This window comes from Haliaeetus albicilla, chromosome 7 (assembly GCF_947461875.1).
Source record: "Haliaeetus albicilla chromosome 7, bHalAlb1.1, whole genome shotgun sequence".
Classification (NCBI taxonomy): domain Eukaryota; kingdom Metazoa; phylum Chordata; class Aves; order Accipitriformes; family Accipitridae; genus Haliaeetus; species Haliaeetus albicilla.
In genome coordinates, this window is record NC_091489.1 from 2,360,827 (window position 1) to 2,388,814 (window position 27,988).

The window sequence follows — 27,988 nt, forward strand, 5'->3', positions numbered from 1 at the left end:
CCCACCCTTTACCCATCCACCCTCCATCCATTCATCCTTCCATCCATCCTTCCTTTTTCCCTCCCACCCACACATCCACCATCCATCCATCCTTCCATCCATCCTTCCTTTCTCCCTCCCACCCACACATCCTCCATCCATCCGTCCTTCCATCCATCCCTCCTTCCATCCATCCCGTCCCCCCACCCTTTACCCATCCACCCATCCATCCACCCACCCTCCCCTCCTCATCACCCACCCACCCTCCCTCTTTCCTTCCCCCAACCCTCCATCCATCCGCTCACCCAGCTCCCTCTTCCCAGAGACCCCCGGGGGGGCTGCAGAGGTCCCACGGGTGCCGGGGTTGGTGGCTGCGCCCAGGGTTGGGGTGACACCGGGGTAGCGGGTTCGCCGGCGCTGGTTGCCACCGCCGCGAACGGCGGGTTTGCGGCCCCTGGCCCGGCCGTGGCATTTCCCGGCGCGGCGGCCAAAGCCCTCCAGCCTGGGTAAATATTAGCTCGGAGGCAGCGCCGGTGCCAGGCCCAGCGCGGCCCGGTGACCCGCTGGGGCACTGCCAGCACCCTGCACGCCTCGGCCAGGAGCACCCGGCTCCGCGCCCGGCCTCGGCTCCCCGGGCACGGCCCCACACTCTGCCTCAGCTCCCTGTGCCTGGCCCCGTACCGTGCCTCAGTTTCCCTCGCGTAGCCCCAGGCTGCGCCTCGGTTTCCCTTGCGCGTTTTCCCACGCTTGCCCCAACGCCTTGGGGTGAGCGAGGATGAGGAGGGGCAGAGCACCCACCTCGTCCCTTCGACAGGCTCCAGCCCTGAGCTGGTGTCGTACTGGGGGGGACGGGATACCCCGTACCCCACCTCTGGGTCAGTCCAGCCTCGTGGCTTGGGCAGGGCTGGCCGAGGAGGGGGGGGTGAGGGCTGGGGGAGCAGCACAGCGACACCCCAACGGGCTTTTTTCAGCTGGGGACCCTGCCAAGCTCAGACCTGGCACAGGGTGGGCAACACAAGAAGCCAGCGATGCTTGACACCCCCCCCCAGGTCCCCCTACCTCGCCTGAGCCCACACACAGGGGCCACAGCACCCCACTGGCCCTGGGGACCCATCAGGGCTTGCGGGGGTGGGTGGGGGTCCCAGGGGCCCCACGCTGCAGCAGCACCCCAGGGGCTGGGGTGGGGGGGAGGCGAGCGGGGAGCCCGAGCAAGAAGAAAGCGGCTTTTGTCTGGGGGCTCCGAACCTCGCTGGGGACCGGGGGGAAATTTGCTGCTTTCTGATGCTAATGAGATGTTAAAAATAAGCTCTGCGCAGCGCGCAGCCATGTTGGGGCTTTTCCAGGGCGGCTCGGAGGCGGCCGGACAAAGGGGCTTTTATGGGGCTGGGGGGGGGGCACCAAGGGGGTGCCCCATCCCTGCCCTGGGCACGTGGCTCCCCACAGCCCCTGAAGCACCCTCCCTGTCGAGGGCAATTCCTGGGGTACAGTCATCCCTGCCCACAGCAGCACAACCCTCCTTGGGACTGGGTGAACCCCCAAACCCCCCCCCGCTCCCCTTTTCTACCAGGAACATCCTCCCCGCAGGGTTTATGGGCTGCAGGCAGGCGATGGAGGGGGGCCCTTGGCATCTCAGCTCCAGCCCCCGGGGCTCAGCCCAGCCAAGAAAAAAAGAAAAAAAATTGATGAGGAAGCCCCAGATGTCGGATTCTGCCGTCTGGCCCCCCATCAATGGGGTCTTTGTCCCCGCACAGAGCCCCGGCCTTGGGGACTGTGCCCACGGCTGGGACAGAGAGGGGGACAAACCCCTGCACCAAGACCAGGGCACCAGCTGCACCCCAACACCCCCTCGCTGCCCCCCCAACCAGTGATGGAGGAGGAAGGGAGGGGGGGATACAGGCTCCCCAGGGCTATGAGCCCCCCCCCGAACACACAGCAGCTGAGAGGGGGGGGCCACTTGCTGCCCGCCTCAGCCCCATTCTGTCGTTCCGCAGCCTTTGATCTGCCAAACTCGGGGGCGTTCAAAGCGCCTCGGCGCAGGGCAGAGGCGGGGGAAGCAGCACACATGGCTCCTGCAGCTGGGGAAGGGGCTGGGGAGGGGGACAGGGTGAAGTTGGGGGGCAGGAGGTGGACCCAGGCATCTCCATCCCTTGGGATCCCATCCCACCCCACAGGGATGCTGCAAGTGGGGGGGCAGAATAGACCCCGGGGCGGGGTGGGAAGTCAGCAGCTTGGGACTCAAGACAACACAAAGCACATAAAACAATTTCCAATTATTTTATTTCAAACCCCCGCTCTCTTCCCTTTCCCACCCTCCCAAACAAAACAAAAAAAGAAACAAAACCAAAAAACCATCAGTCAAAACGACGATAGAAATGAGTTACAAACACAGAAGTCAGCTCTCCCTCACTGACAACTTAACAAAAAAAAAAAAAAAAAAAAAAAAGAAAAACCAAACAAAAAATCTGGGAACTTCACACCAGCTTCCCCAACAGGACCTGCAGCAGTTACTAATGTCTCCACACGAGAGGCCAAACATGCCTATTAATACAATATATACAGACAAACCCACAGGTACAGCCAGGCTCCCCCTCCCCACTCCCAAAAATAACCAAACACACCCAAAAGTGCATTTGTTGTGTTTATATCAAAAACATTTTCTTATTTTTTTTTCTTCTGAAAGATTGGCCTGCAAGTCTGTTTTTACCATTTAGTAACTTTTTAATATAGTTTATGAAAATAAATTAATCAGCAACTATTTTAATAAATTAAGCACACACCAAAAAAAAAAAGATAAAATTAAGCAAAGCTGCATTTCTACCAAAGGGTGGTTCAACAGTCCTGGCGATGAGCAGCATGAGGTCCTGCACTCGGAGCTGCCAGTATCTGCTCATTCCTTCTCTAAAGGCAAGTCCGGATCCAGTGTTACTCGCTGCCCACCAGCGATTTTCAGAGTAAAGCCCTGGCTGGGGTGGGGAGCACCCCGAGTGGCACTGGGAGCTCACCCCGGGAGGCCGCTGCGTTTCTGGGCACTGGTTGTGCTTTTCAGCTGGAGGCACGGTCAGAGGCAGCACCACTGGGACCCCCTTAATCCCAGCGGGATGTCTGGGACTGGGGGTCCCGCCTGCCCTGTCTCACCTGGAAGACTGTGGATGAGGAGCGAGGGGCCGGGGAGGGGAGCGCTATGGGGGCTGCTTGGAGCACGCCGATAAATCCCTCCATCCCTGAAAGCCGAAGGGGCTTAGGCGGGCGTCTGGGTCCCCGACGAGCCCTCCAACAGGCAGGCTCAGACCTGATGGTCAATTTTAAGGGTAAAATCATCCCAAGAGCATATCTTAACTGTGAAGAACAAAGGACAACAGCCAGTTCCCTTCCTACTAGAAGCAGGAAGATCCTTTCTTTTTGCAAACCCTGCTTTCCAGCGGTTTCCTCCCCAAAAAGCTCCCAGACAAGACTTCAGCACCAGCCATCACCCACAGCAGAGCCTGCCCAGCTGGGGCACAGCCCTGCACATCTCCCTGCACCCACACGCTCCTTCAGGCACATGCACGATAACACAGGTCCCTATTAAAAACACGTTTAGGGTTTAAAAATTGGCCAGATAACGTAAGCGTCACATGCCTGGTGCTTTCAAAACCACCGATTCCCTCTCGCATGAGCAGCTCAGGTGGTTCCCACCCTGCCCGCAGTAGGTCCCACCCAAACTAAGCTAAGGATGAATTTTTTCCCCTTCTTTTGGCCCCAAGGACGTCAATGCTGAACTGAAAACTTCCATGTGAGAACACTGTCCTGGCTTATCTGAATTTCATGCTGCAGGAGCGAGCCAGGTCATTCCCTACCTTGAAACAGGCTGCAGGGAGAGGAGCGGGGGCCCTGCACAGAGCAGCCGGCTCGAGCAAACCTGGGATCTTGCCAACCTGATAAGCAGGTAAAACACACCCCTCCTAAAGGCTGCACTCATCCAGCTGAAAAAAGCACCATCTCCAGCTGAAAAAAAAAGAGCTTTTCCATGGATACCTTCTGCGCTTTGGTAGTTTTTATGATCCATTTCATTGTTCATCTGCCTGTGGTCCCTGACAGAGGGAGGAGGACGGCAACAACCTCTGCAGAACTCAAGGTTGGACAAAGGAGGCTATAAAAATTTTTTCCAAATCAGCAGGATGAGAGCACCCTCCAGAACCAGCCTACAAAACCATTCCAGGCAGGATACAAACATTAGGTGTTCCTCCCCAAACAGGGATGGGGATTCACTGGCAAGACAGGACTGAGCCACCTCTTTGAGATCTCACCTGTGTCCACAAAGACCATCACCCCCTCAGCAGAGACCACTCTGCTTGCTCCACTCACATCCAGCCTTGAAACAAAAATCTCTGGACCTTTTCCCACTTCCAAACAGCAGATCAAGTCCCTCCCTCTCCTTACACCTAGATGTGAAGGAACTCTAGGAACAGCTTTATTTTAAATGGATTTCAAGAGAAGGCTGTTAACTACAGTTAACCTTGGGATCTTATCCAGCACTATTAGCCACAGGCAGCAGGCTGGCCCTGACCACGCTCCAGCTCCCCTGCCTGTCTTGGAGCAAGGAGAGGTGGAGCAGGGCCCTGGGAAGGGTGAAGAGCATCTGCCACCTTCATGGCAGAGCTGACCCCACCGCTCCTGCGGGTGCAGATTGATGGGGGGGGGTGTCTTGTGCAGCTACAGCTGACACCAAGCACGTCAGCATGACAGGCTGGTGTCCCACCATCCCCTATCTAACACCCCAGAGCACATCTCCATCATTTCAGCTGCTGCAGACAGACCCCAAGCCTTGCTGCTGGCTTCAATTTGGGGAGGGCTGCCCCTGCTGTGCACAGGGTTCAAATAACACCAGAAGCACTGGCAGGCTGTTGGGAGAAGTCCTCCCAAGGACAGTGACAGCCAACCAAATACATGTAAATTCAAGTATTGCCCCTAAAGTCTGGCTGCTTCTCTAACAGCTCCGAAAGCCACAGAGCCACCCCATCCACCCTTGTGGGGAGCTCTGGGGGTACGCAGAGAGATCCCCGGAGGGGGACGCAGGGAGCTGAGCAGTGCAGGACGGCTCTCCCGACCTGACGTGGAGCAGGGTTGTGCGTTTTCACCCCAGGCAAGCCCAGTGTCGGCAGGATGGGCTCTGCACCAATTCCCAGTGCCCAGCCAGCACCAGTTTTCCCTGGTGTGCTCTCCAGATCGGCTGCTTTCCCTTCCCAAACCCTGCCTGCGCCTCTCCCTCCCAGAACAGGGAAGGAAGAAGTGAAAATGCTGTCACTACTATCACACTAGGGAGAGGACCGGCTTCTCCCTGGCTTCAGCAAGGGAAGACTCACAGCTCCCCCATTTCACACGTCCTGCAGGCCATCACCTATTCACATGCATCCTTGCCTCCGGGGTCTCTTTTTGGAGAGAAGCTTGACAGGAGACACATGCACCAGGCACACTGTTCTTCGCTGGCATGGAGTTGGACACTTCAGGCATCAGACCAGGCTTGGCTCTTGGGAAGGTTTTCCTTTCCAGCATACGGATAAGTTGGAAGATTCAAATCTTCAGCACGTGGACAACCGAGATGCAGCAGGGCCAGGTGCGTGGATATTGGAGTTTCACCTGCACAAGTACAGATGCTTTTTCCTCCCCCCAACATTCGCCCAGCATGCTGTGCGTTTTAGTCGAAGCAGTTGCATTTATTTGCAGGCTCTGCTGATAACTTGGTGTGAGCTGTAGGTCTACAGCCAAGGGGAGGGAACGCAGCGGCGGCTGTGGAGGGATGAACGTGGGTCCCCGCACAGAGGGGACACAGTAGCTGTAGACTACAGTAGCTCCAATTTCACCAAGGGTCAGGATATGCTGTTCAGCACGTCTTGGGGCAGCTCCTCCTTCCTGATAACCACTGCCCCGACCATGCAACACAAAGTCAGTAGTGAGTAGTGTCTGATGAGGTATTTCTACAGATTTTGAAGCTTAGTTATTAGTTTCATCTGGAAGCCAAATCCTTTTTAAAAAACATACTTTTTCTCCAAGACCAAAACTGAGGCCAGAGGTGATGGTGAAGAAAGGGAGGGCATGATTTCTTAGCACCCTTCATAGCAACACTTGGCAGAGGCAGACAATCAGAATTTTTCCAGGCTGCTTTAAGATCCGCACGACCGTATCTAATTCAAGGACATAGATCATTCTGCAGGGCAAGACCAAAGTCTTAGCAGCTCCTGAGTGACTGCAGGCAGCTCACGGGGCACCGACCTCAGATCTGCAGACCCGGGCCACAGACAACATTACGTTTTCAGACCACACTGTTGCAGGATGGAGCATTTCCTTCACTCGGGTTGAGAGCACAGGAACACTTGCTCATTTACATACAGGAGGAAAGATGCTTCTCCAGACTTCTCAGCATCACTTCAGGCAAACTTTAAACTTCACCATGAAATGCAAACTCTTTGCAGTTGCTGCAGTGGATGAAACAGCAGACCAGCATTTGAAAAGGTGGGGGGTGGGGTATTTCAGCCAGTGCCAAGTCCAGAAACACAGCAAGAGCGACCATCTCTCTTGGCTTTACTGTTTCTGAACTGCTGTAGTTCCGTGGACATCCCAGGGAGAGGATGAAGCAGCAAGCAAGCAAGCTCGCAGAGATCAGATGCCATTCCAGGAGAACCCTCAGTTATCTGCTCCTTGCTCTGAGTCTCCCCAGAGATGCCTCTTAATGCCCCAGCAACTCCTAATCAAGATCCTTCACAGATCAACAGAAAGCCACTTCATTCACAGCTTCTGGAGACAACCAGAGAAAGGCTAAAAGTGCACATCCCACAACTCTGCAAGACTGAGATCCCTGTAGCAACTACCTTTGGTCCATGGACTGCTGCAACAGTTACAGCAACAGCTTTGCCACGTCCCTTCCACTTATCACAGGGGTTCAGCAAAATCTTCCAGTGTTTGCTAAGGGAACAATGCCACCTCGGAGGAGCAGTCCTTGTTTCCCCAGTGCAGCAGCAACCATTCCCTTTGGCAGAAGGCTCCATGACATCCAAATGGCTCACATGCTCTTCCTTCCTTGGGCCCAACTTAAAAGCATATAGGACCACCCTGCAAATCCAGTTGCAAAGCTCAGCTGCCCAAGACTATGTTTGGCCCTCTTCTCCCAAATCCTAGAAAGCAGGGGAGCTGTGCAGCTGCCCGCTGTTCAGAGCTCCATGCTTCCCAGAGGTTATTCCACACAGCTGCACATCATTCTGGCTCAGTCTGCCTCCAAGCAGCTCTGCGGCTGCATCCCCTCTCAGTGAGGACCAAAGAACAGTCTTGCCATAATGCCTGGAGCAGATGATCTTCTTAGAAAGTCCCCTTCTCTCTCCCCACCTTGAAGTTTCCAAGGGAGGATAAAAAAATTCAGCTGATCATAAGACTGTATTTCTCATGCTGAAAAAAAAAAAAAAAAGGACGACATCAAAAATAAAACTTTCAAAAATTTGTAAATAGTGCCATGACATTCTTTGTTCTTCAAGGAGTCCATGAGCTGGGCTCAGCTGTCTCCGAGACCCCTCTCCCTCAAGGCAGGAGCTGAGGCTCTTGTTCCCGTTCTGCTGTGCTTCTTAGGAGTCTTGAACCCTCTTCTCTGTACAAAAGAGCTTGAGAGCAGAAGTGGCACCGCAGAAGCAGGCTTCACCGTCACGTGCCTCCTTCCCACCACAGCCTGACTTGGGCTACAGGATGGCAACAATCAAATTCCTGGTGGGGAAGAGAGAGGGGAGAGGGATCAAACAGCCCACTTGATGTGGCAGGATCTGCCCCAGACGGCAGCTGGTTTGGCACGAGAGCGAGCACAGGTTTGTGTAGGCACAAATATGCCCAAGAAAGTAGCAGAAGCCTTGTTCCCCTCCCCAAGGAAAGTTGGACAATGGTAAAAGACCATGGAGTGAATAGCCATGACTTCTTCGGGAGGGTTTTGTGTTTTCTTTGCAATCAGAGGGAACAGAGTGATTTACGTTTGACCCCATGGGCCAGGGCATGGACCAGCAGCACACACGTACCATCAGTGACAGCAACAAGATGGGTGAGGCAGCCTCGCTACGTGGAGGATTCGGTCTCCTGCTTCTGTTTGGAGATGAGCTGAGCTTCCTTCAGCGACAGATACACCTCCTCTTGCGGGTCGTAGTAGTAGAACTTGCGGATGTAGGAGATCAGGGGCCTGGGGAAGGAATGGGCAGAAGCTTTAACCCTGAGCCACAAGCACACCAGCCTCCACAAAGGATAACCAGAACCTCTTCCCCAGCCCACCCAGGACTGTCACCTCCAGCAGAAACAGCAGCCGGTACCCCAAGGCTGTGGCATCGGCAGATAATGCCTCACTCCTGAGCTTGTCAGCACTCCCGCACGCATCCCTACACACCACGGGACATTTATCTTGCTGTCCCAAGGCTGAAGAATTCAACTATTCCCTCCCAGAGCCCTTGCTGCAGATACAGACACTTTCTCACTGCCTGCTGTGGCAAGGGTCAGGGAGGAAACCAGAGAGACTCATCCCCAGGCCAGTCCTCGAGACTTACTTGGGCAGTGGGAGGTCGGGGATGTGATCTATTCGGACCAACTGCCTGATCCGAAAGCGGCAAAGGTGCTGAAGGGATTTGACATTGCTGAACCTGGAGACTGGATACAGGAGCTGGACAGGCGTTGGAGGAAGACCTTTGGGAAAAAGCAATATTGGAGACAAGTGTTAGATTAGAAAGGAGCCACTACTGATTCAGAAAGTAAAAGCTGGCTCTTGGGAACAGGAGCTCTCTGCAAGGCTGTGTTCGACAGCACATCTTCCCAGGAGCCCGCTGCTTTGGAGTCGCTTGGGACTGGGAGCCAAACCTTCCGGGGCAATACCCCTTTGGCTGCAAAATATCTCCAGCCTTCCTCACAAGGCAACAACAGTTCTGATGTCATGGAGTGACTGTGGAAAAGCAGATCCTGGGACATTGCAAGCTCCTAACCACCCCCCCTCTCCCAGGACTAGTAGATGAAGCATCACTTTATACTGTGAAGCAACAGGCTTTTGAAAGGGTGCAGAAGAAAGCCAAAGGAGAAGGCAGGCAGCATGACCAGCGCGTAGGCTTTGCTCTGCACAACCCTTTGGGTAGTTCTAGCGAGGCATTAAAAAGCTGGGGGATTTGGTCAGCTCAAGCTGTGCCAGAGTTGCTCATTCTTGGGGTCACGAGGCTGGGCACAAAGGCAGAGGCGGCAGCAGCTTCGCTCGAGCCAGCTCCCCACGCAGGGAGCAACCTCGCAGGGCTGAAAGTGAGTTGCATCCAGCTGTCGTTTCCCCACCACCACCCAACCTCCTCCTCCCCCAAAGTTAAGAGCAACAATCGAGCCCACAGATCCAAGAGGTCGGCAGGAGCACTAGGAAGGATCTTTGGGAGCTGGGTTCATTCACAGCACAAGGTTTTATCTGTCTTTACAGAAGGATTCAAAGCTAGTTACACTCTAACCCCCTCCTGCTGGCTTGTCTCTGAGGGCAATGGAGTGAAAGGAGAAAAGGGAAAGCTCTTCACACTAAGATGGGCTCAAAACTGCTCCAGGCAGCTCAGGAAGCTGTGAGCCAGCTTTTGAGAAACCAAAGAACAGCAATCAATTGAAGGCTGGATTCTCCCCCCCACCCTTATTCTCCTACCAGAAAGGAATTAGCCTCTGGGAGCTCAGCCAGCGACTACAGGGACGCAGCACGAGCTCCGCACACTGTGCTAGCCACATGCCTCACTGCCAGGAGCCAGATGCAAGCTGGAAACAGCCCCCTCCTCTGAGCAGCAGTTAACATTTCAGCAGGAGAAGAGCACCAACGAGCACACTGGGGAGATGCAGATCCTAAATGTTCTCCTGCTAAAGATCAGGCATCAGTGTGAGACTTTGTTTTTCAAGGATCAAGGCACAGCGACTCTAAGAAGTGCCCAGGTCCAATGCTGCACCCAGATGCAGAGGTGCAGGACCCAGAGCCAGCAGCACAGCGGGGACCAGGCAGCAAGGGACTCCTCAGCAGGTGCACAGGGCTGTTGGGGGGGGGGATATTTTCTTTTTCAATGATATTTTTCTAGAGTAAGTCCTTTCTAAGGTATTTGCCTGGAGTCCTAAGCCCTCAAAGCCCTGTTCTCAAGGGGAAGAGATCTCAGGATCAGGAAGGTAAAGTATGTTTAAGTTGAAAGGATTTTTTGAAGGTAGGGTACATTGCAAAACCAGCTTTACATCCCTCTCCTCCCCAAAGCACAGCCACATTATAAATCAGCTTTCCAGTTATTGGCAGTGTCTGCAGCAGAGGGCAACACTGAACAGATCTGGGCTGTGACTCCAGCGCTGCTAGGAACCCTGAAGAGGGAACATCCCATCCCTCCTCCCCTCCAGCCTCTTCTAGACCAGAAACTCTTTGGGCTGAATCCTCTCCATGCTGCAGTGTCACAGAGAGGTCGCTGTCACCATCAGGGCCTGCAGGCATGATGGCAATATGGATAGGGAGCAAGTTTACTACAATTTCACTTGCAGATTTACCACAGCAATCCTCACACTCTTCTCAGCCCTGCCCCTCTACTTCACTGCCGTCACCCATCTCACCATGGCAGCATTCCCATTCCTGCTCTGTTTTGTTCAAAAGCATCACCACTCACCTGCCCTCCAAATTCCAGCCCCCACTGTTGCTCCCTCACAAGGGGCATATTTGCCTATTTGGCAGACTCTTCCCTTCCTTTCACGTTGGATTTTTTGGCTAGCTTTCTCATACACCAGGACAGATGAGCAAAAACCAGAAAAAAATAGATACAGAAGATAATGGTCCAGTGGCCTGCCCAGATTTAGCAGGAGGGAGATGTGAGCCCATTTAAGCAACCAGAGTTTGATGGATGGGGAAACAAGCACTCTGCAATCCCAACAGCATGCAATCAAACATGCTTCAACAAAGCTGCACTAACACTCCCTCCTCATTTGCAAGCACCTGCCTGCTGATGGGTTCTGGCATCACAGGCCCCCCCAGGGACTCTGAATCTACAGTATCTATCCCTCGAGGCTCACTTTGAGCTCACACTTGGAAACGCTCCCACACACTCAGCTTAATGTCTCTCCCCCTGACAGCCCCAGGTGGGTCTCAGCTAAAGAAGAACTGAGAAACTACAAAGCATGGAGTGGTTCCTAAGAACAGCAGTACTGAGACTGGGGGAGGGAAGAAAGCAGGGTTTTAGTAGCCAAATAATTGCTTGTTGAGGGAGTAGCTTTCCAGTCTCCAGCTCCATTTGTCATAGTGTGAGATGGTATCATGTTTCCATGCTCCTGGGAAGAAAGGTTTGGGAAGTCTCCTTACCACCACAAGTAAGTGGTGCTGCTGCTGAGAGAGATCTCCGCAGAATCCTTCTGAGAAGTCAGTGGGCAAGGATGCAGACCAGGGCACTGAGCACAGCAGACCAAAGCCACATTAAACTGGCTATCTGGGACAGACCAGCAGCTAATCACAGAGCAAAACATCCCCCAGACTCAGAGTGGGAGACTCACCTGGAACCCTGGATCGGAGAAAGTAGAGGAACTTCCCGTTTTTGGAGTGCATGATTGCTCTCTTTATGAACTCCACCACAGACTGGCAGCGGTCTTCAAACTTGGGATGGCACCACAGGCTGAAGGTCCCTTCCAACAGAACAGAAAAGGTTTCACATTATAGCAGCACTGGCAGCAAGAAGAGACATTTAGTCATGAGTCTGATGTTCTCAAAGACCAGGTGAATGCCCCAGGCTGACTACTTCTCATAGAGTTGGGATGAGGCAGGGCACTAAAAGGAAACACCAGTGGCACCAGCTTGCAAGGATGCTGTTCCACTGGAACCAGTGCTTTCCAAGAGCTGAGGATACACAGAAAGACATGACAATGTGACCACTGTAACCCAAGCATGGCCACAAGTCATGCTTGCCTGAACTTGTAAACAGCCTGCAATGACTGCTGGGTCTAAACTTAAACTATCAAAACATTGTTTAACAGAGCATTAGCAGATGCCTCTGCTCCTCTGCAGTATCCCATCAACAGCACTCCCAAAGAAAGCTAGCACATCAGAGCAGTTAAGTCCACACATAGAGGTATGTAAAAACAGTGATCCAGGTGCTGAAGTCCTCTTCTGCAAGCCCTATGGCTGTCAATGATCATTTATTTCAAAGCAGGCATGGGAGCAGCTTCATGTTCTTGCCAGCTGTTTGAAACACCTTAATTCAAGTTGCTGTCAAGCTCGAACCACGGTCAAGATACACTGACATAGTCCTCCCTGTAGTGCCACCGGGACACTACACATGCCTTGAGCTTGAGTGGCAAACAATGAAACCGGAGATGGGCAACACAGGGAAAGCAGGCCCTCTAACCTGTTTACCGATCTCTAAGTAGGTTAAGTTTAAGCCTCAAGTCAGACCAGTCTCACAATCTCTTTGTGCTGCAACCAGACAGCCCCTCCTTGCACCAAAATGCAGCCATCTGTCCCCCCCTTACCTGCCAAAACACTGCCTACATCCCCCTCCATCCCCCCTGTATCTCCCTTTCTACCTGCAGATTTCTCAGTGCTCTGGCAAGAGCCAACACAGAGTAGAGCTTCACCAGGAAGAGGAAAATGGGAAAACAAGGGCTGTTTAGGACAGAGCCCATGAGGAGCCAGACTCACGCCTGCAGTGGGACAGATTCCAGCAAGAGGTGTGGGACACCACTCATCTGTACAAGCACTGTAACCCAAAGCTAGAAAGGCAGCAGAATGACTTTGAAAACACCCTGCATCCATGTAAAGAACTTGTGCTAAGGAGAAGGGATAGCCAAATCAGTGGTACCCAATACATATTTCAGGCCAGAGAGTTTTTGGAGGAGCAGCTACCCCGGCAGCATCACAGGCTCCACAGCACCAACCTGTTACAGAAAAACTAGAGGAAGCAGCTCTGTAGGATCTCCAGCACTCACAGCTTTCTGTAGGTTGGACAGCAACCAGCCACACAGGGGCTATATACAGCCCACAAAATTTAAACCACACCTCCTCTCCCCACAGCTAGTTCTGGTAGGCTTTACTGGGAAAAGACACCTCTCACCCCTGCCACGGGCCAGTTTGGGAGCAGTGAACTGGGTTAGCACCTGCTAAACATCCAGGATCAGCAAGTACAAAAATAAGTAATTCTTCTTGGGAATCTCAGATCTGAATGAGCCCTTAAAACTGGCCAGTAGATAGATGCAAAGGACAAAGCACAAATACCAGCCTCCTCAGCTCACCTAAAAAAAGATAAAGAAATTCTGGTTTCTTCCTCTCATCTACCTGAAACCTGAAGGTCAAGCATTTATCTCTTTACCATTCCCTCAGCCCCACCATTTGTCATCTTCATTGGTTTATCAAACTGCTCAGGTCTGCAGTTTTCCACGCTGCCGCAGCACATTCAGCACAAGGCAGCCAGTCCTGGGGGGAGCACAGGGCTGCCAACACAGACCAAAGTGCTGCACCCAAAAATGAAGTCCTTGATGCTGTGCCACGCCTGGGAGCGCTGCTGTAGGGAAGGTGGCAGCACCAACCTTCATCTGTGCAGCGAGAACGACAGCTTGAGGAAAGGGAAGGACACCTGGCTAAGGAAGCTCTGAGAATGGACATATCCCGGCCCCAAAATAAGAAACCAGACCAGCAGCAAGAGAAGTTTGCTCCAAAGTTCAATTACGGAGAAGTATCCACCGTACAGGCAGCCTCACATCTCCTCCAGCTGCAAGAGCTTCTTGTAATTTCTATAACAACAGGGTTATGAAAATCCTTCCGTCTTATGCAATGGTCAGGGACAGGGGAACTGGCTCTAGACGGGCTAGAATTAACGCTGGGGCATCTTTCCATCAGAGGGGCTCAAGACTAGAAGTGCTGCCAGATTTCACTAGCAGAGGTGGAAGAAGACAACAGTGGCATCCCTGGGGCAAGGGTAAAAAGGAGAAAAAGATGAGCTTTGCTCTGAAAGGTTGCAAACCACTATTTTCTGCAGCAGGTCGGCTGGGAAGCCTCTGAACCCATTATTTGCAGGCACATTTAATGACAGGGCTCTACAGGCAGCTGTTATTACAGCTTGCCCACTGGTTACAGGGCAGCTTCCCCTCTGGTGCATTGAGCCTTTTGGGCATTTTACTCAGCCTGAGGACAGCTGTCCGTACAAGGGTTCAATACAGAAAACCACATGTGAAGATGAGCAGACAAAGCATGTGGGGCGAGGTGAGAAGCAGCCCATGTAGGAGGGTGACCACAGCAGGAAGAGAGAGCGCGAACAGTATGCCAGGAGTTCTCGGAATAAAAACCCACCACAGTGGAGCTGAAACCTCTACCGACTGCAGCTGGTACCACTGCTGAGCATCCCTTGGGTGGGGGTGGAGAGGGAACAAAGCAAGGTGACAAGCCACGACATCAAGAGATCACTTCTCATTTCATGGGGAAACAGGCTTCGTTTTGGGTAGCACTGACAGCTACGAATGATGGCTCTTGCTGTACATCATCTCCCAGTGACACGGGATCCCAAAGACCTTGCCATCATCATTTTCTTTGAGTCCAGTTTTCCAAAAGAAGGCCAGAGGACAGGCACAGGGAACTCTTGTATGCCCCAATTTTTCAGAGCTATAAGGACAGTCACTGCTTGAGGCACAAGGAGCAAAGTCAAATGCAGTTTCTAAGGCCTCTTGCAGAATCTCAACACAAGAGCAAGGACATGTTGCTGCTGCTCACCGTCTTTTGCCAGCTCTGCGCCCAGAGCACTGTTTTGGGACCTTGAGATCAGACTGATCCCCAGCCACAGGCCCCCGCTGTCAGCAGCATCCCCAGAACCGCCCCTGGCTCTTACCTCTATAGTGCTCCATCCTGGTGTGATGGGTGATGCCCTGCGACCGAAAGCTGAGGCTCAGGATGTAACGGGGGTCAGAACTGTCTCGGACCAGAAAGGACCCATCTGGCTTCCCCTTCAGCTTCATCTCTGCATCCTCCCAGTTCATTGGTCCCCAGTACCATCCACACTAGGAAAAGAGACAGCCAGAACATCAGCAGATGCTAGTGAGAAAGATTTTATCAGCAACCAAACGCAATATGATTTGCTCTTGTTAATTCCCTATAAATGCCAAAATGGAAGTGCCTGGTTGTACCCACTCTGGAGTACGGATGGTTAGGACTCATTGCTCCAGGATGAGAGCACACCATCACATCCCTTACCACCCAGAAGTGGCATAAGAACAGATGAGACTATACCACCTCTTCCATGCACAACAAAATGCTTTTCTAGACTCAAAGACCTCAGTGGGAGAAAGGCAGGAGGTTTTTTCAGTCCTATCCTAATCTTATACTCCCAGCTCTGTGAAACGGATGATCAGTCCCCAAAACCAGAGCCTAGACCCACAGCCTTTTCCTTCTGTCTGCCACCCCCACCCCCTACATTACTGTTACCTTCTCCAGCTCTCGCAAGCTGGCTGCAAAGCTGCTGGAGTCTGGGCGGTAGAGCGGACACTGCAGGTGCGGGGCGGGCTGGCCAGGCGTCGCCTCCATCGGCCTCAGCGGGACAATCCGTGGGAAGGCGTCTGCAGAGGGAGAGACGGCCCGGGCCATGGTCACCCGCAGGGAGTTCACCCCAAGGACGAGTCGCCCCGTCCCCCTCGCACGGCTCTAGAGGTCAGGGCAGGAGGGGTAGAGCTGCAGCGTGGAGAAGGAAGCTGGGCTGACCGATGGAAGGACAACGTCCTTGTGAAGGACACAGCGGGAGTCACTACCTGGCTCTTCCAAGGTGACTAGCTCAGTGCCTTCACCTGCTATTTCCTTATGCTAGCTCAGAGGGAAGGCAAGGGAAGTGCCAGGCAGCACAGACTGGAAGGAACACGCATCCTGAAAAAGGGGCAGTTAAAGCCCTCTGGGTCCTGAAGGAAACCAAAAGCAAAAGGATAAATGCACAGGAAACATCCTCGTGCGCCATTCAGCCAGACTGCATACCAGGCTCACTGTCAAAGCTGGGGCTTCTGCACTGAACCCTGCTCCCACAGCTCTTTCCAACATTGCTGACGCTCAGTAACACGTTATCTGACGCAGCGCAAATCGGGGTGGGCTGTGCTTCTGCTGAGCCCAAGAGGAACCAGAGAAAACGGGAGATGCTGAACCGAGGATAAAGCTGGTGCAATCACGAGCTTCAGCAAAACTACTGTGGGCAAGATGAGCCACATCACACAGAAACCAGAGCCTTGACACAACAGTGCCTGTGCACTCAGCAGTGCAGGACTGCATGTCCCTGAACGGGCAATGCAGGCAGCACCGTTGCTGTTAAAGCCCAGATTGCAGCCTGAAAGTTTACCAAGAAAACCCCCAAAGTCCAGATCCCTGAAGGGAAAGCCAGAGCCTTGCTACTAAAGCTAAGCTGACCTGGGGCATGGGGCGGAGGAGGCGGAGGCAGAGGGAAAGACTGCAGGGAGGAGCCCATTGGACCCACTAGGACAGATGTAGGCAGCGTCCCACTGATATCATCTAGGAGAGAACAGAGGCAAGAAAGATTCAGAAAACAGGAAAGCGAGCGAGCTCTGCGCCGACAAGCACCTGACAACATGGCCTGAGCAAACCAGTACTTGGCGCTGCCTGGAGAAGCAAAGATGGAGCTTCCCACGGGCAGCTCGCCACCCTCCTCTCGCTTCTGAGTGCGGGTGGCTGCTGCCGCTTCACACCAGCTCAAGAGCCTCACACACGCATGCTCACACACACTCATAGAGTGAAGGAGTCCATTTTCCAGCCCAGCTAGCTCCTCACATGCAGCTTGCAGCACGAGACAAGCATTTACAGGAGACTTCACAGACCCAGCACACAGGACGTGCAGTTTAAGGTGCTGCTTGCTAAGGCTGACTTTACCCATCCTAAGATGCTCTTGCTCAGAGGAACCTCCTCCAGAGGAGGATGGGGAGCAGCTAAGCCAGGCCCCTGGTGCAGCAGCCTCTCAGGGAGCCTCCACTTCCACCGACTAGAGCACACAGAGAGGAACCAGCCTCACTGGGCAATGGGTAGGAAGGGGGGAAATTCTCCAAAAGCAGCAGAAATACTACAAAACCAGCACGTTACCTCCCACCTCACATTGCTCCACCACAGCCCTCCCCTCCTGGTTGATCTAAGAGAAAGACTGAAGCTTTCAATGGACAGGAAAAAATCCTCTGCCAGGGAAGCGTGAGCAGGCTTGTTACAGGGTCAGATGAGCAGGCAGCAAGCCCGCCTGCCGGGGACCCTCAAGATGCTCCTCCACCATTCCTGCAAGGGCAGACGGGCAGCTCCTACTCTCCCGTGGGGATGCATGGCAAAGGATGCTCTCCAGGACAGTACCTAGCAGGCTGAGGCTTCTTCGTGGTGGAGGTGGTGGAGTCGGAGGGTGAGGGGAGGTCAGTCCTCGCTGAGAGATGTCCACGTCCACCAGTGACACTGTTTCACCTGGAGGTTGGTGGAGCAAGACTGTTAGTATTGCACTTTTTCCAGGGCATGCAGAGGCTGAGCATGGGGAGGCAGAGGGAGAGGGGAAGGGTCAGTAACCTCTGCAGGGTTTGGAAGATGATCTCATTAGCTGTTTTCAAATCGAGTTTCCATGCTGCACTGCTTTGGAGACACTGATCAACTCCGCTACCACAGCCCAAAGGTCAGGCAGAAGGGAATGACACCCGTATGTGTGCCTGAACCCCATCTGAGTCCAGCACCAGGAGGACATGATGAGGAAGGCACTGCGTGACCTTTTCAGCAGGGAGTTCACATATCAAGCAGAGGCCATCAATGGTGCACAGCGCTGGTACTTTGCATAACGCTTGGGAAATGGTTTCACAGGTCTGTGTGGCACCTGCTGGCACAGGACTCTGAGATAACGCTCCTGCTAATGCCAGTCTGAGTTTGCCTACAAATACCTTAGATAATCAAACAGAAATACCTTTTAGCCCAAAGGCCATGAGTGTACCAGCTCTTAAAATTAGCAAGAGGGAGCTGGACAGGCTTTTACATTAAATAACTGGAATTCACTGAAGCCTGAAGGCTTTGGATCCAGGATACTGCTTGGGGAAAATAATGACACAAACTAAGATGTCTAACTTAAAACCAGAAAAGCTTAAAATTAGTCTGAAGTCATGGGAGAGAAATGAAGCCATTAAATCAAGGTCAAAGGATCAGGTTCAGTACTGGACTGATACAGAGTCAAAAGGAAAACACCTAAATCCCAAAGAGAGACCCCTAAGTGATGCTACCACAGCCAAGGCATTTTTTCCCCCAAAAAATCAGTCTAACCAGGCTCTGATGAACTACCAACACTGAAACCAAATCATCCCAAACACAAGGACTATGAAATCTGGCTGCCTTAGATTTCAATTCCTGTGGGCAGAGGAACTCCTCTTCTGCTCCAGATACCATACACAGCAGCATCACCCACCTCTCGGTAAGTACCTGACAACATATTTACCACACATTACACAGGACAATATTGACTCAGCTTCCTTCTGCTTTTAAAAGTCCTGTCTATTAATAAGTGATGTGAAGAGGAGTATTTAGGGTTGGTTATTATCCGAGGTACCTTCTCCCTGGGGGACTTATGGGTGTGAGTGCACATGCATGCGCACAGCCACCCTTTCATTTCCACACCCTAAAAATAAAGTGGCTGGGCTGCATTCATCGTATACAAACAAAAAGACAAGACAACCAGACTAAGAGGGGTTGCAGTAACTCAGCTTTCAAATCCTTCTCAACATGGCAGGAGCTGCAACAGCAAGCTGTGGTGGACTTATGGAGCCAGCACTTCCGAGAGGTGCCCGAGGAGAGGTTAGGAAAGGCGAAGACAGCCTTCCCAAAGACCTTCACTCACCCCACACACTAACCTGAAAGCAAATCACCAAGAAACTCATGCAAGTTGGACCAGGCAGTTGATTTCTGGACCACTTTGGTGGTCCCAGTCTCAGAAAATCCCCTAAACAGCAGCCATTAAAGAAACCGAGACTTCAGCAGTGTAAGACTGGAGAAGTCAACAACAAACCAAAGCAATTAAAATCCAGATATTTACTTTGGGGACACTACTGTGGTCTTTGCAAAGGAAAAACTCCTATGAAGGCATTGCCGCTATTCCACCAACTGGCAAAAATTGACATAAGTAATTTTAAAAATAGTTAATAGGATACACTAACAATTAATCAAATCAACCTCCCAAATTTAAAGCAAAAACTTGTCACCTCCAGGTTCTCCTCTGTAGTTTCTTTTGAGGAAAAGCAGCTCTGCACGCACATCCACGTACCCCTATTACTGGCACACAGAATTACGGTTTTTATACTCACAACTTCCCCTAGCAACAGCTGACAAAGCAGTAGAAGCAGCTTTTGCTTTCACCAGCCTTGATTTGCTAAATAAACACACATGACACTTAAAGGAAGCCAGTCACATCACACAAGGAGCATGTCCTCTGCATGCCGCCCTGCTATCAGGACATCAGCTGAAGGCATGTGGGAATGGAGACAGAACAAGCATCACTACAGCTGAATTACCCCCAAGTGACTCCACTTCTGCAAGAGCTGAATGAGCTACAAGAAACCACAGCAGCAGATCAGCAGCTTCCAGTTACTAGTTTCAGGCAAGTCAAACAAATGCTCTGCCTTGAAGGTCACTTCTCTGAAATTTAAACCAATTCTCAGTGTGACTTCACCACTGCTCTCCAAAGAGGGCTTCGCCCTACCCAGGAACACAAACCACACACCAGCTCCTGCACCAAGCTCTCCAGCTGCTCTCCACTATCAAACACGTACAACCAGCAGCAAGAGGAGGCTTTCAGCTCTACCCACCGGCTTTTCCTAAGGCAACTATCACTACACAATCACATTTTGATTCCTTTGCTCTGCAATAAGACCCTCAACATGAATTTATTTTGAATCTGACCTTCATAACAAGCCACATAAAACCCCACAGAGCTGATAAATACTCACTTGTGACCTGAGATTCCTACTCACTCAAGTCTTGAGACTGTATTCTTCCAAGAAAGCCCCAAGCCCTGTGGCTAGGACTGTTTTGACTATGAGCCCACACCACAGGAGGCACATGACCATGACTAGGAGCTTTTCAGTACTACAGCTTTCAGCCACCAGCAGAGCAGGACTTCACCCTCACACCATTTATAAACCATCCAACTTCCAACCCCTAGCAGAAAAGGGAAGGTCAGAAACCAGCAGGATGTGGGGAAAGGGGGGAAACATGCAGAAGAAGAAGGTAGTGTTCCACAAAAGAGGTTTCAATTTCCATAGCTGTCATGCAGCAGAGCCGCTGATGTTGCTGTACAGTCCAGGCAGGAAGCGGGGCTTGGTCTTAGCCCCTCTCAAACCACGGGAGGGGAACACCAAACTGCACTTGCTCTTCAGGGGATTTTTCCAAACCACTTGGATGCAAACAGCCCTGCGTGGAGGAAGGACCTTCGCCTCCAAGAGCTCAACTCAAACTTGGGTTTCAACAGGAGGAATTGCAAAATGCTGACGTGCAACAGCCATGTTTTTTACAGCTCCTGTTGTTCAGGGTTTGAGGCCAAGCAGGACAGAGGAACTCTTCACAGAGATCCTGGTTTGCACGTGCAGGCAACATTCAGCATCTATCGTTAAGCACACACTGCTCTTTTCATGGCAAAGTTAAACACCATACTGTAAGTCTTTCAGATCCTTACCTGTGAAGAGGGGGCTGAACACAACCGGGGAAAAGGCACTTTGAGTTCTTGTCAGTCTGTGTTTCCTATTGGAAATAAGAAAAACATCATTAGTAGAGATGGGGAGACCTGGTGCATCCCCACAGAAGAAAACATGGTCTGATATTCTCAAACTAGGAGAGCCTTCACCATTCTTCACAGAAGCTCGAGACAGCTCAATGCTGTGTCCTAGAGCACTCGTAGAGCAGTGCTTCAGCTTAAGTAGGGCAGTCAACCAGTAAAGCTAGGCCTCCGTCCTGCTACGAAACAAATCTCTAACTAGGTAATTAATAAAGTCTTTGGAAGGAAAAACCCCAAGCAAGTATGGTAACTGGAGCCAAGAAGCTGTTTCACAACAGACGTCACGCTATTTCTCTGGATCAGGCATTGCCAAATGCCTTCGACAAACAGGTTGGGTCCCTGTGCAATTAGGGGTTGTGCCTAGAGCGAGTGCATCAAATGCCCTCGCACTGTGTTTGGAGGACACCATCTCCCCAGAGGGTTTCAAAATGCAGGTGAAGGGTAGGAGAGCTAAACCTGGAGCCATCGAGATAGATGGAAACAGCTAAAAATGCACCTCTGATGAGGACCCAGGAATACCAGCAATTTCTGTGAAGCTTGCTTTCTAAACCAGCAGTTTTATAACAATGCTGTAGCCAGCCCTGTGCTCTCCCCACACAAAACCACTCCTCCCAGTACCTTCCCTACTGCAATGCTAAAGGGCTTTACCCACATCTAGGCAGAGAAAATGCTGGTAAACTGAGGCACAGAGTATGGCCCAGGACTTGAATCTGTGGTTGAGGTAAGTAGAGAAATGCATCCCTGGTGCCAGAAACTCACTCCCACCTGAGAGGAGAGCACAAAAACAAAGCTGAGCACAAGCACAGCTCTCATGTGCCACAGTCTGACAAAGGTCTTTCCAGCATTCACAGTACGTCACGCAATGCCCATTCCAGCACTGGGCAGTCCATATCAGTCTGCAGGTCTGTACTGGGTCAGACAAGGTTACCCCAAATTAAATAGCGCAACTTCACTCTGCTGGCCAGAGAAACTGGTCCCGTTGCATTCAGGCAAGTGACTGCACCACCAAGATCTAGAGGAACTCAAAGGCCAGCTCTACTCACCACCCAGAACACCCCACTCCCACTGCAAGCCAGCTGTTACAAGGCTGACACTGTTCCTCTTGGATGTCTTCCTCACTCTCCAACCTCCTCCCAGGAAGTGGTGGACCCTGAACCTTAAGCCTGTCTTGTGCTTCAGACCCCGGCTCTGCTCGCAGCCTCCTGCGAAACCTGGACAACGCTTCAGAGAAAACCAGCTCTGAGCAAAGACTGCCGCCCTTCAGGAAGGATTGCACCCAGCAGATGCAACTCAACCACCCCACAGGGAGAAGAAACCTGAGCTCCGGTCTCATATTGTCATGCACTGAAGAGCCCTGGGAACGCAGAGCAGATGGGTGCCCTCAGCTTCTCACAGGGCAGACCGAGCGCTTCTCTTGTTTGTGTCCAGACACACCACTGGGTCACACAGCTGTGAATAAATGTTTAATACTATAAGTTTGCAAATAAACATACTAAGAACACTCAGCATCCTGATATATAAAACCCCATTAAAATGTTTGGCAGTGTTTCATTTTAAGCCTCTCGCACCTATTTGAGGTTGGATTTTTTCCCCAAAGGAGAACAATTTGCCAATTATCAGCCACACATGCACACACAAAATTACACTTCTGGACTAATATCAACTAACCTTATAATATAGTAACAGCTCTGTTCCCACCCACTAAGCCAGACGGAAAGGAGCATTGCTGGCATTTTGCGGTTACCAAAACAGCTACAGTTTATGCCAACATTTTACAGCCATCGATTTCTGAGATTTCTCATTTCTAGCAAGCTCACATCAGCAGCAGGGTGAGAGCAAGAAACGATTCACATGGACTGAATCTTCTACTTCCCAGACTCCACCAAAACAACGTACTTCCATACTTCTTCCTCCTGCCCTCAAGTTCTGCAGCATCCAAACAACACTGAAACCCACAAAGAAGTAATTATGTGTGACCAGTACGTGAACACTGCTGCATCAGATCGGTGCAGCCCTGCAGAGCTGGAGAAAGCCAAAGGTGGACACTGCTGTTCAGGAATGTCATGGACAGATTCTGCATGGATTCATGCACACAAAACTGAGAAACCCCTCGAGCTCCAGCAAATAAGGACTTGTAGGGTCAGTTACCCCCTCAGTTCTGCAATAGCTGTGGCTACTGCCTTAGCAGTTGGTGCTTCCCATGGTGCTGCCTTCATTCATCCCAAGGCACTGTCCCGTTAACACTAATGCGAGTCTTACCCAGCCACCCAGGCTGGCTACATGTTAGTTTATGCATGTAATACTACGGAGACACATTAAAAACCCAAGGTCACCAATACAGCTAACTTACAAGACTTGGGTACCAACCTGGCAAGCGATCTGCAGCAGATGCCGGCTGCAGCTCAGATACGCCTGCGCCCGTCCATCTGCAGAACCAGTGCCTAACCCTGTCCCCTTTCCCTCCGATTACCTCTGCAGTACAAATTGCTTCCAGAAAATAGCAGTTTCACTGATACAACCTTTAAATATCAACATCCAGGCCCTGGGTGAGAAGCCGTGCATTGGTATCTCCACATTTAGTTTCTTAGCCTCTTGCAGCCCAGCAAAGCCCAACTATTGATTTTTAGATAATGGGGCTGGTTTCCTTCCTAACTGCTGCTGCAGGCAGGAGGCAAAGCTGCATGGTGCTGCCTCCAGGACTGACAGCACGATGGGAAGCTTGGGCAGCAACTCCAAATACCAGGAATTCTGCTTCTTGTGGATGTTTAAAAGAAGAGCCAGACTAGGTAACACCCACTGCAGACCAAGGGAGCACCCTTCACCACCAGCCCGCAGAAAGACTTGCAAGTCAGGAACAAGAGCTTCATAGCAAGATGAGCCATGAATTAACCTAAAAGTTGCTCTCAGCCCACCTCATCAGCCACAAGCAACTGCAGCAGCGACTCAAGGTGAATGCCAGATCCATCCTATATTAACGGGGGCCACACGTTGGGAGGCAACAACCTCCAGCTCTTAGCAGAGCCAAGGAAAGGTCGTCTGTCCGGTGTGTCCCCCTGCCAAGTCAACCAACGAAGATGGGTGCAAAGTAGCAGACAGCATTCACTAGCGCAGCATTAAGTCTAGCAAAGACCACGGCAGAAAATCGAGTCACTGCACTACTCATCTCCAAACCAAGGGACCAGAGCAACTGGGAGGAAAGGATCTGAAAAGCAGCATCTGCTGAGGCCAAACATTCCCTTCCCAGCAAGCCCAGCTTAGCTAAACTGTGTCTAACCTGCTCATGAGAGTATGGGCATCCCAGCATCTCAAATCACTCGTCCTCGCTGACGAGAGTGGGGCCAGATCTCCAGGGCCAGCAGGAACCGTCCCATCAACATGCCGCCTCCCAGCGGGAGAGATGCCAGCACCAAGCACACCCGCCCCGCATGCCACCAGCACAGGAACTGTGCTCCACAGGAGCAAAAAGCATCATTCAAATAATCCAGCCCTCGTCAGCAGGAGGGGACTCCTGGAACTGGAAGCAGCAAAGTCGTCCCTGAACCACAAGAGTTGCTGCATCAGGCACCTTGAAGTAACCTTTGTTAAAATATCACCTAATTAGTGTGGCGGAGTTGCACGAGAAGTGACCATTAAACTCCCTGACCAGAGGGAAGACCCGGGCAGCAATACAGTGCTCCTCTGCTCCCAACCTGCTAAGACATGACTGCCAACTCTCCATCGCCTAATCCCGGCGCTGGGAGGTCCTGAGGACTCCTTGCTCTTGTCAAGCGCAAAGACCGAATAAACCACAAGCCCATTAGCAAAACATTATGTCATTACAGGCAACTCGGCTTGCTACCGTTTGAGGCCCATTTAGTCATTTGTGGGGAATGAAGCCGTTGTATAAAATGGCTTCACCACCCCGTATGCAAAAGCAAGGCTCCTCACGGGCACACGAGCTCTAGGGAGGACTCAAACACCCTGATCCGCTACAGGGCTGGCAGCTGACACAGGAGCTGAGGCTGCCCCATCTCAGAAGCCATCCTCTGCTCCAAAGGGAAGGTAATTTTGGCCTCTGGTACAGCCTGGCTGCCTTTTGGGCTGCCAAAGTGCCCAGTGACCACAAGCCAGTGCTGTGGGTCACACCTGACCCAAGGTCAGCATCTTCAGAGCAAGCCTGGAGAAAGTTTCCTACTCACCCATCAACAGGTCTTCAGCTGCACCGAGGAGGCAACACACCCCAAAAGCCTTACACGAGGCTAATTAACCCCACAGGGAAAGGACTGTGCTGTAACACTCAGAGTCCATTCAATTATTTAATGCTGCTCCTGGGCTAGCTGCACAGACCTTGGGCAGGCTCTCCTTGCCTCCTCCACGAGGAATTTCAGTTCTGTTGCTGGAAATGCTACAGAAAGTGGTTTCTGGAGCACAGGAGGCCCACCCTGACTGGAGCCTGGGCAGCGGGTACAGATCAGCCCTTTACCCTCCCCAGCTCATATCTTCTGCTGAAACATGAGGCACAAGCAGGACAAGCAGCTGAGGAGTGCCGGAGCCAACAGAACAGGGAGCGAGGTGCAGGGTTCTCACACCAATAGGTCCCAGAATTTGTCCCTCCAGCCTAAAGCAAGACCCAGTCAACCCCGGCTGCCAACAGCTTCCTCCAGCCGCGTCCTGCCGTGGAGCACCAGGAGAGCACAGAGAAAGCAGAGCCCCTGCGGCAGCACCCACCACCACCGAGGCCAGAGGCTGACCGCGATGCTCAAAAGCCTCAGGAAATCATTCTGCAAGACACAGAAGGGCAAGAGGAAATGCCAGCCCCTTGGGTCTCAGCACAGTGTCACCAGAGGCTGCTCCCCGGGGCACACCACTTCCTTGCTCGGCCAGCGCCTGCAGCATCCTGGGGCTCCAGCAGCTCCTCCAAGCTACCCACCACCTCACCAGTCCTGCTCCCAGATGTTTCTCCATCATCTCCTTTCGGGATGCAGGGCCCAGAGCAGCACGTTGCTCCTCTGCCTGCCTCTCCGGGCTCACCAACCCCGTGTGAAAGACGAGGCCTTGGCAGCTGCTCAGAAAAGGTCTGAGCCCACCTCTGAGCCGATGGACAGCCACGGTGCCCACCTGCGGGATGGCACCCGCACCTCGTGGCTCAGCCTCCACCTCCAGCAAGGTGTCACAGCACCGGCACCCCTTCTCCCCCTGCACTGTGGGGCCGCACCGTTGCACACCCGGCTTTCACGCCGCACTTGGCGCCAACCCCAAGGTCTCCCGGCTGCCACCACCGCAGGCGGCTGTCCCCCGCAAACCCTGTCCTGCCACCCCACCCCCCCCCCACTCCCAGACCAGGGGGGCAGCCCCCCCCCCCCGACACACACACCTCCACCCCCTTCCCCGTACCTGCCCGCCTCCTGCTCTCGGCCGCGGGCCCCGCAGACGTCGGTCAAGCTACCGGCGGAGACGGGCAGCTCCCCGGTGCGCCGGCCCTCGGCGGCAGCGGCGTCCCCGGTGGCCGAGCCGCCGCTGCAGCTCTTGGTACGGAAGAGACGGCTGAGGCGGATCTTCAGCGAACCCTTCCTGGCGCCGGGGCCGGCTCCCCCGGGGGCAGCGGCGGGCGGCGGCGGCGGCGCGGGGCCGGTGGCTCCTCTCCCGGCGGCGCGGGCTGTTCCGCGGCCGGGAGAACCGGGCTCCTCCTCGGAGCAGCTCCCGGTCTCGTCGGGCTCTAACGCTTCCAGCACCAGTAACGCGTCGCTGGTCTCCTCGGCAGCTGGCCCGGCGGGCGGCGGCGGCGGACCGAGGCACGGGCAGGGGCAGCCCGCCGGTCCCTTCGCCCCCAGCCCGGCCGGCCGCAGCCCCAAGGCCGCCAGCTGAAGCTCCAGCCCACCCGGCGGGGCGGTCCCCCACCTCGCCGCCGCCTTGGGCTCCAGAGCGCAACGGTGCCGCGGGCAAAGCAGCTCCCCGCCGCCCGCCGGGCCCCCGCCGCCGCCGCCGCCTCCCGCCGCCGGGCCGCCCTCCTCGCCGGGCCGCCCCTCCGCCGCGTTGCGGAACACCATCAGCTGAGGCGGAGGTCGCGGACCCCGCAAGGCTCCGCCAACCGGTAACGAAGCAACCGGTAACCGTCCGCCACCGGGGCCCAACGACCCAGCGATCGCCGCGCCGGTAACGGCACCGCCCGCCGCCGCGCCCGCCTCCGGGTCGGCCCCGTAGCCCAGCAGGCGGCTGAGCACCCGGTAGGAGGCCGCGGCGGCCGCCGCCGCCTCCCCTTCCCGCAGTTCGGCGCGTTGCATGGCTACGGTCGCCGCATGGTTGACCGGACCGGACCGGGCCGGGCCCGGCCGCCGCCTCCCTCACAGGGCCGCCGCCGCCGCCACGGCGCCCTCCCTCCTCCGCGGCGACGGCCGCGCGCCGCCACGCCCCCCCACTTCCGCCGCCGGCCCCGGCCACGCCCCTCGCCCCGTTAGCCACGCCTTCCCGTCGGGCGTAGCCACGCCCAGTGCTGAGGCCCCGCCCCCTTCCCCCCTTCCACTTCACCGCGGCCGTGGGGATCCCGCACCCACGGGCGGCCCCGGGGCTGGAGGGGAGGTGTGGGGGGGGCACACACACGGTTGGTGGGGACGGTGGGGCAGCGGTGGAGGTCGGGGCGTCGGGAGATGCAGCCCCGGCTGCGAGGCAGGGGACTCTTTCTTCCCGCTCCCCCCCCCCGGGGACAGCGGGGTGAGGTTGGGGAAACTGAGGCACGGGCGCCCGGCACCTTCGTCCTGCGAGCCCTGTACGGCTCTTGCACGGCTCTTGAACGGCTCCTGCATGGCTCTTGCATGGCTCTTGCACAGCTTTTGCATGGTTCTTGCTCAGCTCTTGCTCAGCTCTTGCACGGCTCTTGCACAGCTTTTGCATGGTTCTTGCTCAGCTCTTGCACGACTCTTGCATGGCTCTTGCACGGCTCTTGAACGGCTCTTGCACGGTTCTTGCATGGCTTTTGCACAGCTCTTGCACAGCTTTTGCACGGTTCTTGCACAGCTCTTGCACGACTTTTTATGGCTCTTGCACAGTTCTGGCAGGCAGCACGCTCCACCAGAGGAGAGGGGATGAGGACCAGCTCCCCCCACACCTGCCTGGAGGCTGGTGAAGAGGGAAGTCACCGTTGCCTCAGCCGTGGGGGGACTGGGGAGTTGAGCAGCCTCCCGTGCCTCAGTTTCCTCCCCTGCAACCAGGACACCATCTCCCAGCTTGAGGGGGGGACCATGCTCGTGCACACCCCCATACCGCACTCGCCACCCTCA

The 27,988-nt window shown here is 53.8% G+C and overlaps 1 protein-coding gene across 3 annotated transcripts; it reads right to left on the reverse strand.

Annotated features, from left to right (window-relative positions):
* Positions 1–1,912: 1,912 nt before the first annotated feature.
* Positions 1,913–27,119, reverse strand: SOCS7 (suppressor of cytokine signaling 7). Of its 3 annotated transcripts, XM_069786467.1 has the most exons (10): positions 26,109–27,119; positions 20,637–20,701; positions 17,297–17,401; positions 16,358–16,459; positions 15,398–15,528; positions 14,805–14,973; positions 11,488–11,616; positions 8,523–8,658; positions 8,007–8,164; positions 1,913–7,704 (listed from the first exon to the last, which is right to left on the reverse strand). In XM_069786467.1, exons 1-9 carry the CDS (start codon positions 26,993–26,995, stop codon positions 8,044–8,046), a joined length of 1,845 nt encoding a protein of 614 aa, XP_069642568.1. In that variant the 5' UTR covers positions 26,996–27,119; the 3' UTR covers positions 1,913–7,704; positions 8,007–8,043. The 3 variants fall into 3 exon arrangements, with proteins under 3 accessions (XP_069642568.1, XP_069642569.1, XP_069642570.1); XM_069786468.1 differs by lacking the exon at positions 16,358–16,459; XM_069786469.1 differs by lacking the exons at positions 16,358–16,459; positions 17,297–17,401.
* Positions 27,120–27,988: the final 869 nt, after the last annotated feature.

What these genes read in the sequence shown, in the direction of transcription:
- SOCS7 (XM_069786467.1), bottom strand. Translation starts at nt 26,995, where the DNA reads ATGCAACGCGCCGAACTGCGGGAAGGGGAGGCGGCGGCGGCCGCCGCG. An exon ending in AAGAAGCCTCAGCCTGCTAG is followed by an intron (nt 16,460 to 17,296) that starts GTACTGTCCTGG and finishes GTTCTCTCCTAG; the next exon opens with ATGATATCAGTGGGACGCTG. An exon ending in TCTCCGATCCAGGGTTCCAG is followed by an intron (nt 8,659 to 11,487) that starts GTGAGTCTCCCA and finishes TTTTTCCCAAAG; the next exon opens with GTCTTCCTCCAACGCCTGTC.